Source organism: Eretmochelys imbricata, chromosome 12 (assembly GCF_965152235.1).
Source record: "Eretmochelys imbricata isolate rEreImb1 chromosome 12, rEreImb1.hap1, whole genome shotgun sequence".
NCBI classification, from domain to species: Eukaryota; Metazoa; Chordata; order Testudines; family Cheloniidae; genus Eretmochelys; species Eretmochelys imbricata.
The window spans coordinates 40,515,568-40,530,270 of NC_135583.1; the positions used below are offsets into that span (position 1 = coordinate 40,515,568).

General features: G+C 42.8%; 1 protein-coding gene across 1 annotated transcript in view; it reads right to left on the bottom strand.

Moving 5' to 3' along the window:
- The window catches only part of FANCA (FA complementation group A), a 75,413-nt gene that overhangs the window by 7,972 nt on the left and 52,738 nt on the right, over nt 1-14,703 (bottom strand). The window contains exons 28-36 of the mRNA XM_077831436.1: nt 14,509-14,605; nt 13,601-13,777; nt 11,497-11,570; nt 10,798-10,926; nt 9,649-9,739; nt 7,151-7,317; nt 6,449-6,554; nt 4,222-4,281; nt 3,629-3,733 (exon numbers count right to left, since the gene is read on the bottom strand). Of these exons, the coding sequence (XP_077687562.1) occupies nt 3,629-3,733; nt 4,222-4,281; nt 6,449-6,554; nt 7,151-7,317; nt 9,649-9,739; nt 10,798-10,926; nt 11,497-11,570; nt 13,601-13,777; nt 14,509-14,605 (1,006 nt within the window). The remainder of the gene's footprint in view (nt 1-3,628; nt 3,734-4,221; nt 4,282-6,448; nt 6,555-7,150; nt 7,318-9,648; nt 9,740-10,797; nt 10,927-11,496; nt 11,571-13,600; nt 13,778-14,508; nt 14,606-14,703) is intronic.

Sequence of the window (14,703 nt, forward strand, 5' to 3'; positions counted from 1 at the left end):
GTATATCAGAAATTCAGAAGCTTCTCCCACCTTCCCTGTCCTGCATAACCATCGGCCATCGTCCCACAATTCTGTTCCAGCCTTGTAACAACACTTCCACAAACAAAACAAGATTCCCCCACCATCTCACTTTTCCTGAGTCATATAAACAAAGCTGGAATCATCTGTGGAATATTAGGATAGTAACATGCTACAAAAGCCTCCAAGAGGTTCTGATTTACTACTTAAACAACATATTCCCAGACAAATTAAAAAAAAAAGTGGCTAAAAGTAATAGTATACCTTTCAGAGGATAACAGTACAGTAGAAATGCTGAAATCACTGAGATACTTGGCTATAAACACGGAAATCCTATACTTGTAGGATAGTCAAGAAGGATACACAGAGAACAACTGAATTACACCCCCCACCGCCAGCTCTCTCTATTGTCCTGAGATTCTTCTCCCTACCCTAGAAAACATTTAGCTTCCCACCCCAAAGAAGTTAATGACTGGTTTTATATATTCCCATCAGAGGTCACAGAACCGTATTCCTCTTTACCATGGATTACAGTCTTAACAGTCTTAGTCATAGTCCAGCATTTCCGTTGAAATACACAATCCAACATCCTAACTTTTAGGATGCCCTCTCAACCTTCCCACTCCAAATGTACTTTAGTCACAGGTATAGGAATTTTTTATCTTCCCAATGCCATGCCATTCTCTTTTGACCATGCTTTCCCTAACCAGAGAAATCTGGGCCCCAGTCTCTAGCCACACTAGGCATTCTTTGCCATTTACATCTTGCAACTTCAATAAATTTCATGTCCACCTCCAATTTAATCAGGGTCCTGGGGGCATCTCTAGGTTAAAGATAGTTTAATTTATCTGGGTTGCATGGGATGTGGGCTTAGTTTCTTTTCTTTAGGGTAGTGGTCCTCAGACTTTGGGGCACACTCCCCTTAGGGGTGCACATAAAAATATTTGGGGGGGGGCATGCAGTGAGCCTGGGCCAGCTCCCTGGGAGTGCAGAGGGAGTGCCACTCAGCCCTGCTCTGCCCCTCAGTTCTGCTCCAGCCGCCAGGACACAAAGTCCAGTTACCTGCAGTAACTGGCCTCTGCCACCAGGGAAGGGGCTGGGGAAAGAGCAGCAGCTCCCCTCCTCCAGTCACTTCTCACCCCCCTGCCATGGTTCCTGGGGGGGATGCAAGTGAAAAAGTTTGGGGACCACTGGTTTAGGGCCATTATTTCTCATGTGCTCAGGGGAGTCACACAGGGAACACCTTCTTGGACCATTCTCCTCTATAGAGGGTCTGAGTGATTTCTAGGAAGGGATCAATTCTGGGGATGTGCATGCCTGGGCTTCAAGCAACCCTCCTCCTTACCAAGGATAAAATGGATTCCCCTTTATACCAGGCTTCTGCCCTTTCTTTTGGGCTTGTGCTCACTGGATACCCTAGTTTGCACATAAGCATCAGCAAGATCTGCTGCTTTTTGGACAGAATCCAGGGGTTTATCCCATATAGCAGTGGTTCTCAACCTGCCGCCGGATTGCAGCCCAATCAGCATAGAGCTGCAGCCCATCTGACATCCTCAGGGCCATAGGAGGTAGTATTGGCTGCGGCCCACAATGGTAAATAGGATCAGAACCACTGCCATATGGCATCTGATCTCTTCATAACACATACTCAAGAACTTTTTCTGGGCAAAGAGATCAAACTAGCCCTAATTCTCTGCCCTTTTCCCCTTGGCCCATATTCTCATGAAAACACAATTTACACACACTCTCTCTGACTCATCTTGTTGTTCATTCCGAGACCTCTAAATTTTACTCTATACTTTTCAGGAGTAATTTGAAACCTTTGCAATACAGACTTATAAGAATGTGTTTAGTGTTCAGATTATGAAATGCCTGTAAGTTGCTGAATGCATAATTTCACTTGTAATATCTGGATCCCATTCTATAAGGTGATATATAAGTTTTGCTTTGTAATTGTAAAAATGCTTGCTCTGAACCTGTGTACCCAGTCAGGTGGAATGCCCACTGCCCATCAAGGAGGGCTATCAAAACTAAATGGGCCATTGTGGTTAATGGCCCTCTCAGACCCACGAAGGTGTTACATGCAAGAAAGCCCATATCATCAGCTTGAATGCTGAAAGAGAAGAATAAAAACAGGGACACAGGAAAATTCTCTCTTTGCTGTCTGGACTGTTACAGGGCTGGAGCCAGGAAACAGAATCAGAAATCCCCAAGGTCAACCTGTGTTAGTCCTAAAAGACATTCAGTGCTGAGAGATTACAACTCTGTCACCTTTTGGAACCACAGACTCATTCATCTGTGTATATATGTTGTCTTCTTTAACCTGTAAGTAACTCATTTCTTTTTCCTAGTTAATAAATCCTTAGTTAATTTACTATAGGACTGGCTACAAGCGCTGTCTTTGGTGTGAGAGCTGAGGTACAAATTGACCTGGGCTAAGTGACTGGTCTCTTGGGACTGGAAGCAACCTGAATCTTTTGCGATCTTTGGTGCATAGCAACCGCCTATCACTAAGTCCAGCTTGACTGGGTGGCAAGGTAGACTAGAATACCCATGGGGACGGTCTATGAATCCATAGTAAAACTGTTATACTGCTTCAGGAATTCACACTTGTTACTTGGTTGGTGAAATCTAACTATAGAACATACAACCAGTTTGGGGTGTCTGCCCGGAGGTTGGCACTCATGGTTGCAAACCACTCCAGACAGCATGACATCCTGGTGAGGGCATCACCAAGGAAATACTTAAACTAAAGCTAACACATACTATATTAAGGATACTAATTAACTATATACAACTAGAAACAAATTAGTCACTAAAATAGAGGAATTGTGAGGTGAAAAGCACACAGAGCTGACTCTCGCCATGAGTGGTAAGGAGGAACTGAAGGGAGTTGAGTCACAGCCTCATATAGCTTGGGAAGGGGCTTTGGCCATGAAGCATGAGTGCCACCCCTCTATGAGTACTGGGAGGCACAATTCTTCTTCACTGGTGCATTGGGAGTGTGCACACACCTAAGTGTAATACACGGCTGCATCTACTTGAAGAAGAACTTAACAGCTGACCATCACTCTTATCAGTCTCTGAAGAGAAGAAAAACAGATGTGCTCGGGCAGCCTTCTCTGCTGGGAATAACACAGCGAAAGCAGAGAACTTTGCAGCCTGGAAATACCCTGGTCAGAAGGGACTGAGATTGGGGGGAAAAAAAGAAAAAAAAAGGCAACAGCTGGGGAGCCAGATGCCTCAGAGTGGATGCTTTTGCTGGACCACTGGGGGAAAAAATACAGGTGCAGTTGCCCTGAACTGTGATAACACACACACACACACACACACACACGTTACAGTTGTGTCTAAATAATTCTGGGGGAAAAAGGAAATGATACGCAATACATTGCTGAATATTGTTAATTTTGTATTAAGATACGTACCTATGTGTGTCAAGACAATGTAACTAACGTCTTATTGTAAATTAACCGAAATAGCAATACATAAAATATTCCCTTCCATCTCCCATAACACCCCCTACACATCACATTCTAAGCTAATTTACAGTTGGCATTGTATTTTGGAGCCAGTACTTAAAATAGGAAATATAATTAAGAACATTTACCGCTGCAGAAGAAATGATAATGGGACATTTGGTTCGACATGTTTTCAAAACATCATTAATCCCTTGTGCTGATTCCTCATAATCCAAACTGGCATTCAACAGACCCTGGAGAAGTGGAAGTACAATGTGACTGCAAAATAATATATCTTTCCTATACATTTCAAACCCATGTTGTCAACTAATAAAAACCAGCTGTAGGAGTCAGCATTATTCAGAAGGAAAATCACACCCACAAACCTACCCTGAACCTAGTTTTCTCCTATTGTGAAAAATTAGTTAAAAATTATAATATTTCAGTAAAACTTCAACCCCTGCAGACCAATCTCTCACAGGTTTCACCAATTCCAATACAATATTTACATCCATCACTCTTCTTCCACAGCCACATTTCAGAATATTTGTTTGTGGACTTTATGTAAATGTCAAGTTCCTATTTTGGTTTCTCAAAACCACTGCATAAATGCACATTCCAGTTCTAGTAATTGTGGCAGCTCATGGTCCTAGTGTGAAAGTCAGCAAATTGTTTCCTTGCAAACAATTTCAGTCTTTGCATTGTGAGAGAAACGGAGGGGAAAGATTAAACTAGCAGTTACCCTTAAGAAGTGAGCTGTGATGTCATAGGAGAGTGCACATCCTCTGGAACAAGTATTCCTCTGTAACAGAATAAGACAGACAAGAGTTTACTCAATAGAGAGTTAAATGTTTAAAAAAAAAAGTTACAATCCTTTGGCAATACTTCACAATAGGGATAGGTCTGACAGTACAGAATAAACCTTTCCGAAAGCCCAGTTACTTGCTCCCTTTAGAGCCCCCACTCAGGACTTCATTTCTCTTGTGAAGCAACATCAGTCACTAGACAGTGCTTTGCAATTTCCTATCACCAGTAAGTAACACAGATAATGCTACTTATTGCCTACTGTAGAAGACAGAACTGGTTCTAGGCAGAGTGACATTGTTTGGATGAGTGGATTTCTCTTGCTCCACCTATGCAGGGACAGAGATATAGGTGGTTTGCAAGGGATCATTTAGCCAAGTAAAGTAAACACAGCTGACTAATACCAGAAGAATATAAAAGGAAGAGACCCCCCAGAAGCTGATGGCACAACCATTATGAAGCTATTGTTTTGTGTCAAATACTAAGATGTTTCAAAATATCTCATGGTTTTAAAGATGAAAAATTAGCTTATGATAGGGTCTCAATTTCCATATATGCCTTGAGGTTTCAGGGAAATCAGAGACTTTGGGCTTGTCTTCACTACGGGGGTAAGTTGATGCTACTCCAGGTATGTGAATGACGTAGCTGGAGTTGACTGACCCCGGTGTTTTCACTGCGCTGTGTCGACAGGAAATGCTCTCCGGTCAACTTCCCTTACTCTTCTCAGAAAGCTGGAGTATTGGGGTCAACTGGAGAGTGCTCTGCCATTTATTTAGCGGGTCTTCACTAGACCTGCTAAAATCGATCCCTGCTGCATCCATTGCAGCAGCGTTGATCTCCCTGTAGCGAAGACCAACCCTGGAATGCAAGTTCAGGGCTTGTTTACACTAGTACTGTACAGCGCTGCAACCTTCTCGCTCAGGGGTGTGAAACACTCCCACCCCAGCGCAGCAAGTTACAGCGCTGTAAAGCGCCTGTGTAGACAGTGCCCCAGCACGGGAAGCTGCGCTCCCCGCGTTGGTAGCTACGCCCCTCGTGGAGGAGGTTTTTTTAGGCTATGGCTACACTGGCACTTTACAGCGCTGCAACTTTCTCACTCAGGGGTGTGAAAAAACACACCCCGAGCACAGCAAGTTACAGCGCTGTAAAGCGCCAGTGTAAACAGAGCCAGTGTAAACAGAGCCGCGTTCCCGGCGCTCTAGACTAATCCCCTCATGGAGGTGGAGCACCAGGAGCTGGCGCGCAACCACACTCGCACTTCAAAGCGCTGCTGCGGGAGTGCTCCCACGGCAGCGCTTTGAAGTTTCGAGCGTAGCCATGCCCTTAGAGAGCTCTCTCCCAGGGCTGCGCCACAACCACACAAGCTACGTTCAAGTGCTTTAGCGTTGCCAGTGTAGACTAGGCCTCAGTCTCTCACTTCCCGGCCACCAGAGAAAGCTGCAGATTTCTATACTTCAGATGCTCTTAACGACTCTTCTAATGGCAAGAAGAAATGTTGTTGACAGGCTCCAGGAGCCATAACACGTGACCTATAACTGAGGAATGGAATAAAAAAAAATAAAATGGGTATAGCCCGAAGGACTCCACCTTCTAAAATTCTAAAAAAAAAATCTAAAAATGTACAACTTACTCTACTCAACCTGACTTAAACAAGGTCACAAAACTGAATATATTGTTCACAAATTGGTTAACACATCACCCTGCAGGTGAAAAGTCTAAACTGCTGATCAGTGATTTTACTCAGATATGCACCCATTTGTGGGATATTCACTACATCCAACGAAGTGGCAGATGACTTCATCAGACCAAATCTTTATATTGTATTTCCAAAGAGCCCTTTCTCATCAGCATAATATATTCATTGTGAATCCAGACAAACTTACTCTGAGTGCATTCTGCTGCAGAGAAAAAGCACACAGAGGAATACTATAGTATCAGTCATTGGCAAGGTTCATAAAACCACAAAACTTGTCCAGATATCTGGACATCTCCTGCAGTGCCAAAAACATCAGAAGCATAGGTTGTCTGAGGTTCCCACACAATGACAGATTTCCTGCTTTCGAGTATGATGATGTTTGATCCCTTCTCCATTCCCTACTCTCAAGTTTAAGACCTCTATCCAGAGCAATTACCAAACTTGCTACTGTTTGGGAAATTGTACACACCAGCTCAGTGTTTACAAAAAAAAAGAAATCTTCACAATCCAAGGTCATTTTCTTTCCTCTTCGACACATCATGATGAGAACTGATGGGGGGAGACACAACAGAATCCTAAAGTAAAATTTAAAAACATGCAGTCAAGAAGAGTACAGAACAGCGGTCAGGTCATATTAAGCCTGACTTTGATTTTCAGTAGAATTTAGAGAACTTTCCAAGACTCAATTCCTTAAACATCTGCTAGCAGGAAATGTAAAGATTACTCACTGGGGATTTTTCCACGTGGCCAGAAACGGATTTGGTATTTCAATAAAATATTCAGAGCATTTTCAAGACACAGAAACAATGACTTTAGAAATGGTGAAGTTCCCTTCTCATCCCCAGTGGGAATTAAAGCTTGTTAAAGAGGTGATGGTTGTAAATAGCAGGTCCAGGAGGTTGAATTCCTAGGACTGCTATCAGGATCAGCCTTTGGCTAAGTGTGTTGTGTTTAGTGACAGCTCAAATACCGGGGTCGTTAGGGAATAAACACCTCACTCCACAAGATCACCACACTAAACCAGTAAACATATATATTCCCACCTTAATTATCACCCCTTAGGAAAATGAATGTACAATTATTTCATTGCTGTTGTGCTGTGTAGTTGAGTTTCTGAAAGTAGCTTTATCAGATGAGTTTCTCTCATTCTGGCATCCTGTTGGTATTTTACCTTTTTTGCAGTAGCACTTCCTGCTGCCTCAGTAGCCGTTCACCTACAGCAGAGCCATTTCCTATAGTTTTTAACCTTTCCTGGAAAATCCTGAATAGGAAGTGTCCCTTGTCATTCCAGCAGCCAGTGGGTGAAGTCTGCCTAGACCCTAGCTCAAGTACCATTTCCTGGATGGGAGAAAGAAATTTTTCATAACTTTACATCAATCTGCATTTCAAATCCTCTTTTACCCCACGGTATCAGTGACTGAGATGATTTTAGATTTACAGCAACTGCACAAGTGCCCAGAAATCCCTGCCCGGGATAAACACACAATGAAGTGACAGAACTCCTCAATAACCCCTGAAGTGAGAGAGTTCACCCTTCTGAACGCTACATCTATCCAGCATGCAGTTTCCAACTTATTCTTCTGAACTTACTTTGTTTCTTTAGGCTTTGTAAAGCACATTGGTGCTTGCAAAACATACTCTACTAAATTTGCATTCCTCTGAAGTTTGATTCCCCAGTTTCAGTGGAAAACAGTTTTACTGATTATTCAGTGTCTGAAGTGATTAGAATAATAGAATCATAGAATATCTGGGTTGGAAGAGACGTCAGGAGGTCATCTAGCCCAACCCCCTGCTCAAAGCAGGACCAATCCCCAATTAAATCATCCCAGCCAGGACTTTGTCAAGCCTGACCTTAAAAATATCTAAGGAAGGAGATTCCACCACATCCCTAGGTAACGCATTCCAGTGTTTCACCACCCTCCTAGTGAAAAAGTTTTTCCTAATATCCAACCTAAACCTCCCCCACTGCAACTTGAGACCATTACTCCTTGTTTTGTCATCAGCTACCACTGAGAACAGTCTAGATCCATCCTCTTTGGAACCCCCTTTCAGGTAGTTGAAAGCAGCTATCAAATCCCGCCTCATTCTTCTCTTCCACAGACTAAACAATCCCAGTTCCCTCAGCCTCTCCTCCTAAGTCATGTGTTCCAGTCCCCTAATCATTTTTGATGCCCTCCGCTGGACTCTCTCCAATTTTTCCACATCCTTCTTGTAGTGTGGGGCCCAAAACTGGACACAGTACTCCAGATGAGGCCTCACCAATGTCAAATAGAGGGGAACGATCATGTCCCTCGATCTGCTGGCTATGCCCCTACTTATACATCCCAAAATGCCATTGGCCTTCTTGGCAACAAGGGCACACTGTTGACTCATATCCAGCTTCTCGTCCACTGTAACCCCTAGGTCCTTTACTGCAGAACTGCTGTCGAGCCATTCGGTCCCTAGTCTGTAGCGGTGCATGGGATTCTTCCGTCCTAAGTGCAGGACTTTGCACTTGTCCTTGTTGAACCTCATCAGATTTCTTTTGGCCCAATCCTCCAATTTGTCTAGGGCCCTCTGTATCCTATCCCTACCCTTCAGCGTATCTACCTCTCCTCCCAGTTTAGTGTCATCTGCAAACTTGCTGAGGGTGCAATCCACACCATCCTCCAGATCATATATGAAGATATTGAACAAAACCGGCCCCAGGACCAACCCTTGGGACACTCCACTTGATACCGGCTGCCAACTAGACATGGAGCCATTGATCACTACCCGTTGAGCCCGACAATCTAGCCAACTTTCTATCCACCTTATAGTCCATTCATCCAGCCCATACTTCTTTAACTTGCTGGCAAGAATACTGTGTCAAAAGCTTTGCTAAAGCTTCACCTAAAGCACGTCCACCGCTTTCCCCTCATCCACAGAGCCAGCCAGTTATCTCGTCATAGGTGCTATATGGATTACATTTCACTTTCCAAAAGCCAGATTCCAAGAGTGCTTGTGTATGTTCTGTTTTGTTTATATTGATCTGTGGGATCAGGAAGGATCAGATTGGAAGTTAGTTTCTTTGATGTCTTCAGCGGAAAGATAGATTTGTACCTCTGAATACTAGTCAGTTGCAGCAGAGATATAACTTGACTAGCTTGACAGCTAATTAGAACCAATTACAAATAGAAGAGCTGCCATGGTCCTAAAATGCCTAGTAGAACTCACTTTATCTTTGCAAGATGGAGCCCTTGCTTCTCTGCAAGGCTAATTTGGGAAACTCTCTACTTCAAGGACCTGCATGTAGGTATATTAATAAATGGGGGTGGGGTGAGCGAACAGCCAAAAATCAATTCTTATAACAGAATTCCACTTTTGTAAACGTAATTCAACATGTAATGCAAACTGTCATCGTCTAGAATTCAAGACTGGCTGCTTGCACATTTTCAGAAGCTTTGTTTCTTTCTCACAGCTTGTAACAAGGAAGGCTGGCTGGTTCTAATGCCTTAAGGGCATGTGAATTAACACACTAAAGCAGTGGAAAAAATATTCTGACTGATCTATCTTTGGTTATCCAGAGCACCAATCATAATATCTAAAACCAGGACTGTCTGTCTTCTATACGCTGAAATTTTAGAAAAGATTTTGTCATGCCAAATTCATGGATCTGGCATATGGATTCGTATCATGATCTAAAATCACCTGTAATCTGCAGAGAATATCAGGATTGACTGTCCTGTTATGAACGGAAAACTCTGACTTCTCCAATTGGCCACGGTTGTCCAACTCTGACCTGGAATTAAGAGAGACTCCTGATGACTACCCCTGTTAGTTAGTTAGTTATATATTCAGTGACCCTATCTGTAACAAACTGGGAAAATGTCTGCATTATTTCTCATTAACATTATGTAACTTGGTTTCCCTGTTCAATTTTATATTTATGCCTAACTGAATGCATATAGTAAAATGAAAGGAGGCTGTAAAGAGGAGCTGTTGAGTTGAAGAGTTGAACAATGACACAGATAAGACAGTCTCTCTGGTACCCACTTCAAACAACAGTGGCTGAGCCATCAATGGAGAGAAGGAGGATACCTGTCTGGCACCATCCAAATTAGGATGTATTTCTCTTCCCAAGGCCAGGGCTGAGATCAAAAGATGCTTAGGGGATTAAAAAAAAAAAAAAAAAAAAAAAAAAGCTTCTGGCAGAAAGGGAGGGAGGTGGGGGCAGGACCTCATGGAAGGGGTGGAGTGGGGGCAGGGCCAGGAGGTTTGGGGGGTTGTACCTTTATATGAAAAGGTGTCAGTGATGTGGCCTTTGGGCCAATGTACTAGTCCTCATGTGGCCCTCATGGTGATTTGAGTTTGAGATTCCTGATTTATAAGATTTTTTTAAAATTAGAATTTTTTTTAAAGAAGTCTTAATGATAGTGGAAACTCACTGTGGTGTACAGGAATGTATGCTCTATTCATACAGACGTATACAAGAACATAATTTGATGGTTGACTTAGGAAGTCAGAATTTAGTTTCTGAGGAAATCAAACACTGGGTAAACATACACATCTATAGCAATATGAAATGTTTAAACAACTCTTGCATTGACACACACACACACAAAACATACCCATTATGAAGACATGTGTGAGGGGCAACATTCTATGACATTGCTCTGGCTTGAGTCAACGAGACTCAGCTAGAATTAGGTGGTTCTATGTGTGCATTAAAACCCAACATATAAACCTTTCCTAACTATGCTGTAGGTACAGAGTCAAATGCTGCTCTACCTTATTAGTTTCCATATTCACAGTAAAACTGTCACTGCTGTGCAAGTGTATTCATGTGAGGTAAAGTACCTTTGGGAGAAATCCAGAATTGTACCAATAAGAATGCCACATGCCTTTTCCAGGTTTCCATCACAGCCTCCAGAAGCAGAGGCTGCTGGAAGATACCACTGGTACAACGCCCAGTAATGGAAGTCGTGCCTGCAATATTGAACAATGGAAGATTGGATTCATATCAAAGAATTTTAGTGCTTCCTGTTCATTGTTTTAAAGAGAACACAGTACACCAAGTCAAATGGAATGGCAAAAAGAAGGTTGCCACACAGACCTGCATATATAATAAATCTATATGAAACTAGAAAGTGATTGCCCCTAGAGGAACAGATGAAAAACTAACAGCTCCCTTGAGGGACTTTTAACAATCCAGAGACATAACAAGGCTGGGCATATAGTGTTTGCAGGTTGGCCTGTAACAACCATCTCTTGCTTCTGGGCATGGGAAAGTCCCGAGATAGAAAGATGTTCTAGTGAATTCTGTGGAGGTCAACGGTTACCTTGGATAACTTCCTCAAGGGAAGCCAAACCCATCAGATCTAACATACCTTGAGCTCTTGTTTAAGATGTGGGGGCATTAGGAGTTCATGCCCCAAGCCAGACAATTTATTTACATGGTCATCAAACTCCAGGCTTAGGAGCTTCTCTAATATTTCTGACTTAACTGGAAATGCATTTCAAACTACTTTCATTTTTACAGGACCGTTCTGCGCTTACCTTTCAGAAGCAGAAAGGATATCCTTCTCAGGCTGGACTTCTAGCTCAAACAGCAGCCACTCTTGGAAAGATAACTGGGAAAAACGCAGAGATTCAGCACAATAAAAGAACAGATCAGCAAGGAAACATGACTTCTATGGCTGGGTTACCAAAAGGAGCTCAGCCACCCTCTCTCAATTTACAAAGATCTCTCTCTCTCTCTCTCTCTCACATGGCAGCAGAGGAAATTAACAGTTCCCATTTAGTCTCAAGAACATTTCTGTTCCTGGAGCATTCCTAGCAAATCTAAACCAAGCCACCACTAGTTTTCAAAAAGACTACTAAAAGTACACATATCTTTAATGCTTCTAAAGTGCCCATGCTCTGAATATCTAGACACCAGTATGGAACATGTGACAATATAAATCAAAGGAGAAAACAACAAAAATTAAAAAAAACCTGTAACCAATGTTCATGAGAACTTCAAGGGATTGCATGCACTTAAATTGGATGCCAGGAAAAGTTCATGAGCATTTTCAAAAATTTGGGCCTTCTCATAGATCTGTTTCTATAAAGGATTAAACTATTAGGCACACATCTGAGATATAAATATATTTATTGTACAGTTATAACTGATAAGCCTCCATGGTACTATTCCTGCATTACCATGTTATATCCTACTCTACTTTTTGTCAATTTCTCTATAAAGCCAAAATGCCTCATGCCTTTTCTCCTATCTGCAGGTTATGGTGTAGCCAGACAGCCAGCCCCACCCCTCAGACCAGCATTGCTGGAAACACAGGAGGAAGCCGGAACAGGGCACTTAACATATATTCCAGCACAGCCTTTGAAGCTGTGAAAAGCACAGGTGTGCTGCTACAATGTGCCTCTGGGAGCAGATACAACGATTAAGCTCACAGCAGGCAGAGGCCCTGTGACAGACATGGCTCTTAGCCCCTACGAAATAGCGTGATGCACACACACCAACATCCTAGGTGGGAAAATATTTACCCTGATAAAAGAAATGTCCAGTAGTCGACACTTATTGTTTCTCTCCCTTGCAAGTGTAAACTACTCTTGCGAAAGCTGGCGTCACCCAGTCAGACCAGCCTCAATTTGGCATAAGAAAGGAGAAAGAGAATAAAGGAGTACAGAGGTATAAGTAGGGGACCTACAGCACCATGATTTTTGAGTGCTTTTCACTATCTATCTGCTGGTCAGATAAGTGACAGCCTCCCAAGGCTTCTGCAGCTAAGAGGGTCCCTAAGCCTTGTCCCTTATTCGTCTTTCCACGGAATTGAGTGACCGATCCTGGCTTGGCACCGCTGGAATCGAGAGATGCAAGGAGGGTAAGAAGCACCCACACCTGATCTCCTATCTTTAGTGTACACATATTTTGAAATAGAGCTCTAGACTTTGTTTTCTTTCTTTGGGATTGTGGCTTCAGTTTTGTAACTTGTTTGTGTGTGTAACATCTCTACATTTAAATAAGTAGGCACTAGCAATTTTGTAACCACATGATTAGAATCTAGCTTAATAAATTTTGGTAACCACTTGTGCATAAGCCTGACTTGTTTTCTCTGGTTTACTGTAAAGCAGCCAACACAATTAAAGAACCTCAGCCGTTTTGGCTCTAAAGCCTGGCCATTAGGTGAGAGTACTAAGAGCCTAGCGTTGAGTTGTGCCGCCTCCACGAGACAAACTCTTGGGGCACCTGTCAGTCAATCCTGGCTGCCCGCTGCGAAGGAGCTCTGAGCTCTAGCAGTTAAAGTCACGGGTGGTTAGGACCTTGGGGCATCCGTCAGCCTAGCCCGGGCTGCCCGCCGCGAAGGGACAGTGCGTCCTAGCGGTTAAAGTCACTGATGGTACAAACGGGCATAGCTGGCACCTCACCAAACATCCTTGGCCATCGGCTAACATATGGGGATGATGATAATGATAATTCTTAATGCTTAGATTTGGTTGTAGACATCTTCAAAGTGTTGTACAAACACTGACTAAATAATAAACTTTTATAGGGAGCAGCTATTGCTGCTAATGAGTAATAATATTGCATCTATGCTGGGAAATCCCAAAGCACAGATCTGAAAAGTTAACGTTATGGTATGAGGGTAGGGACTATTACCTGGAATAGTTTCTCCTTCAAGAGTTCTTGGAAGCACGTTTGCTTCCATAAACAGAGGCTGGTTTTCGTGTAGTTTACAGAGGGACAAGAGAGGGACCTCCAGGACAGTTCAGGTGCTTCCTCCTCACGGCCAATTCCGCGAGCCTCTAAGCTCAGCCGTGGCACAACATACTGTAACTAAAATAAAGAAAGTAGAAACTTACATATTGCCATCAATGAAAAAAAGCCTCTGTGCAGTACCAATTACGTAAAATAGTGAGTGTGGAAAGAGACAAGGATACTCTGCCAAAAATGTATGTTATTCAATTATTTGGCAAAAATGTGTTTGTGCAAGTGGAAACAAAGTTGAGGTGTCACTAAAAATCAGGCCCTAAAACACAGAATTCATGACTCCAGTCCTTAGACTTGGAACAGTATTGTTGTTACTCTCCTCTCTAATAATCTCCCAAACAGACCAGGAGTTAACTTGGTAGAACTAAAACGGCTCGTTTACATTGGTTTAGCTCTTCCTCATGCTACCCAGCTACTTGACACAAAAATCCAAAACTGTAATAAAGAATGTATAGGTTGTGTGTGTGGAGGGAGGGCGGTGGGCAGGGGGCCGGGGCGGGATTAGATCAAGAAAATCATGGCATTCGGGACAAAAAAGTGATAGGATGTAGTATTAGACTTTTAAACCTTCCAATGCTCCGTTAGGAAACAAGAAAGCAAACAGAGTTGGCTACATAATATTGTACACGTTATGGAATGAATACGCAGAGAGCTAAGGCAGCTCCCATAAAGGATTCAGGATAAATACTGCAATTAGTGCTAACCTGTTACAGTACAGATACCTGCGACAGACCGTTCCAGTGGCACTGCCTTTTCAAAAAGTGATGGCAACAGATTTTTTTTATTGAAACGGTTACCTTTTTTATAAGGCCAGAGGGAAGCAAGTTGCATAAATCATCATGAGAGAGGGAAGGAAACTTGCACAAACAATAAGCAACTGCTGCAGTACAAAACCTGAGAGAAGAAAGAGAGCAGTTATTTGGTTTGGTTCATCTGTCATATCTGCCCCATCTTCCACTGCTGTTGCTTCCCATCCAGGAGCGTCCAGGGCC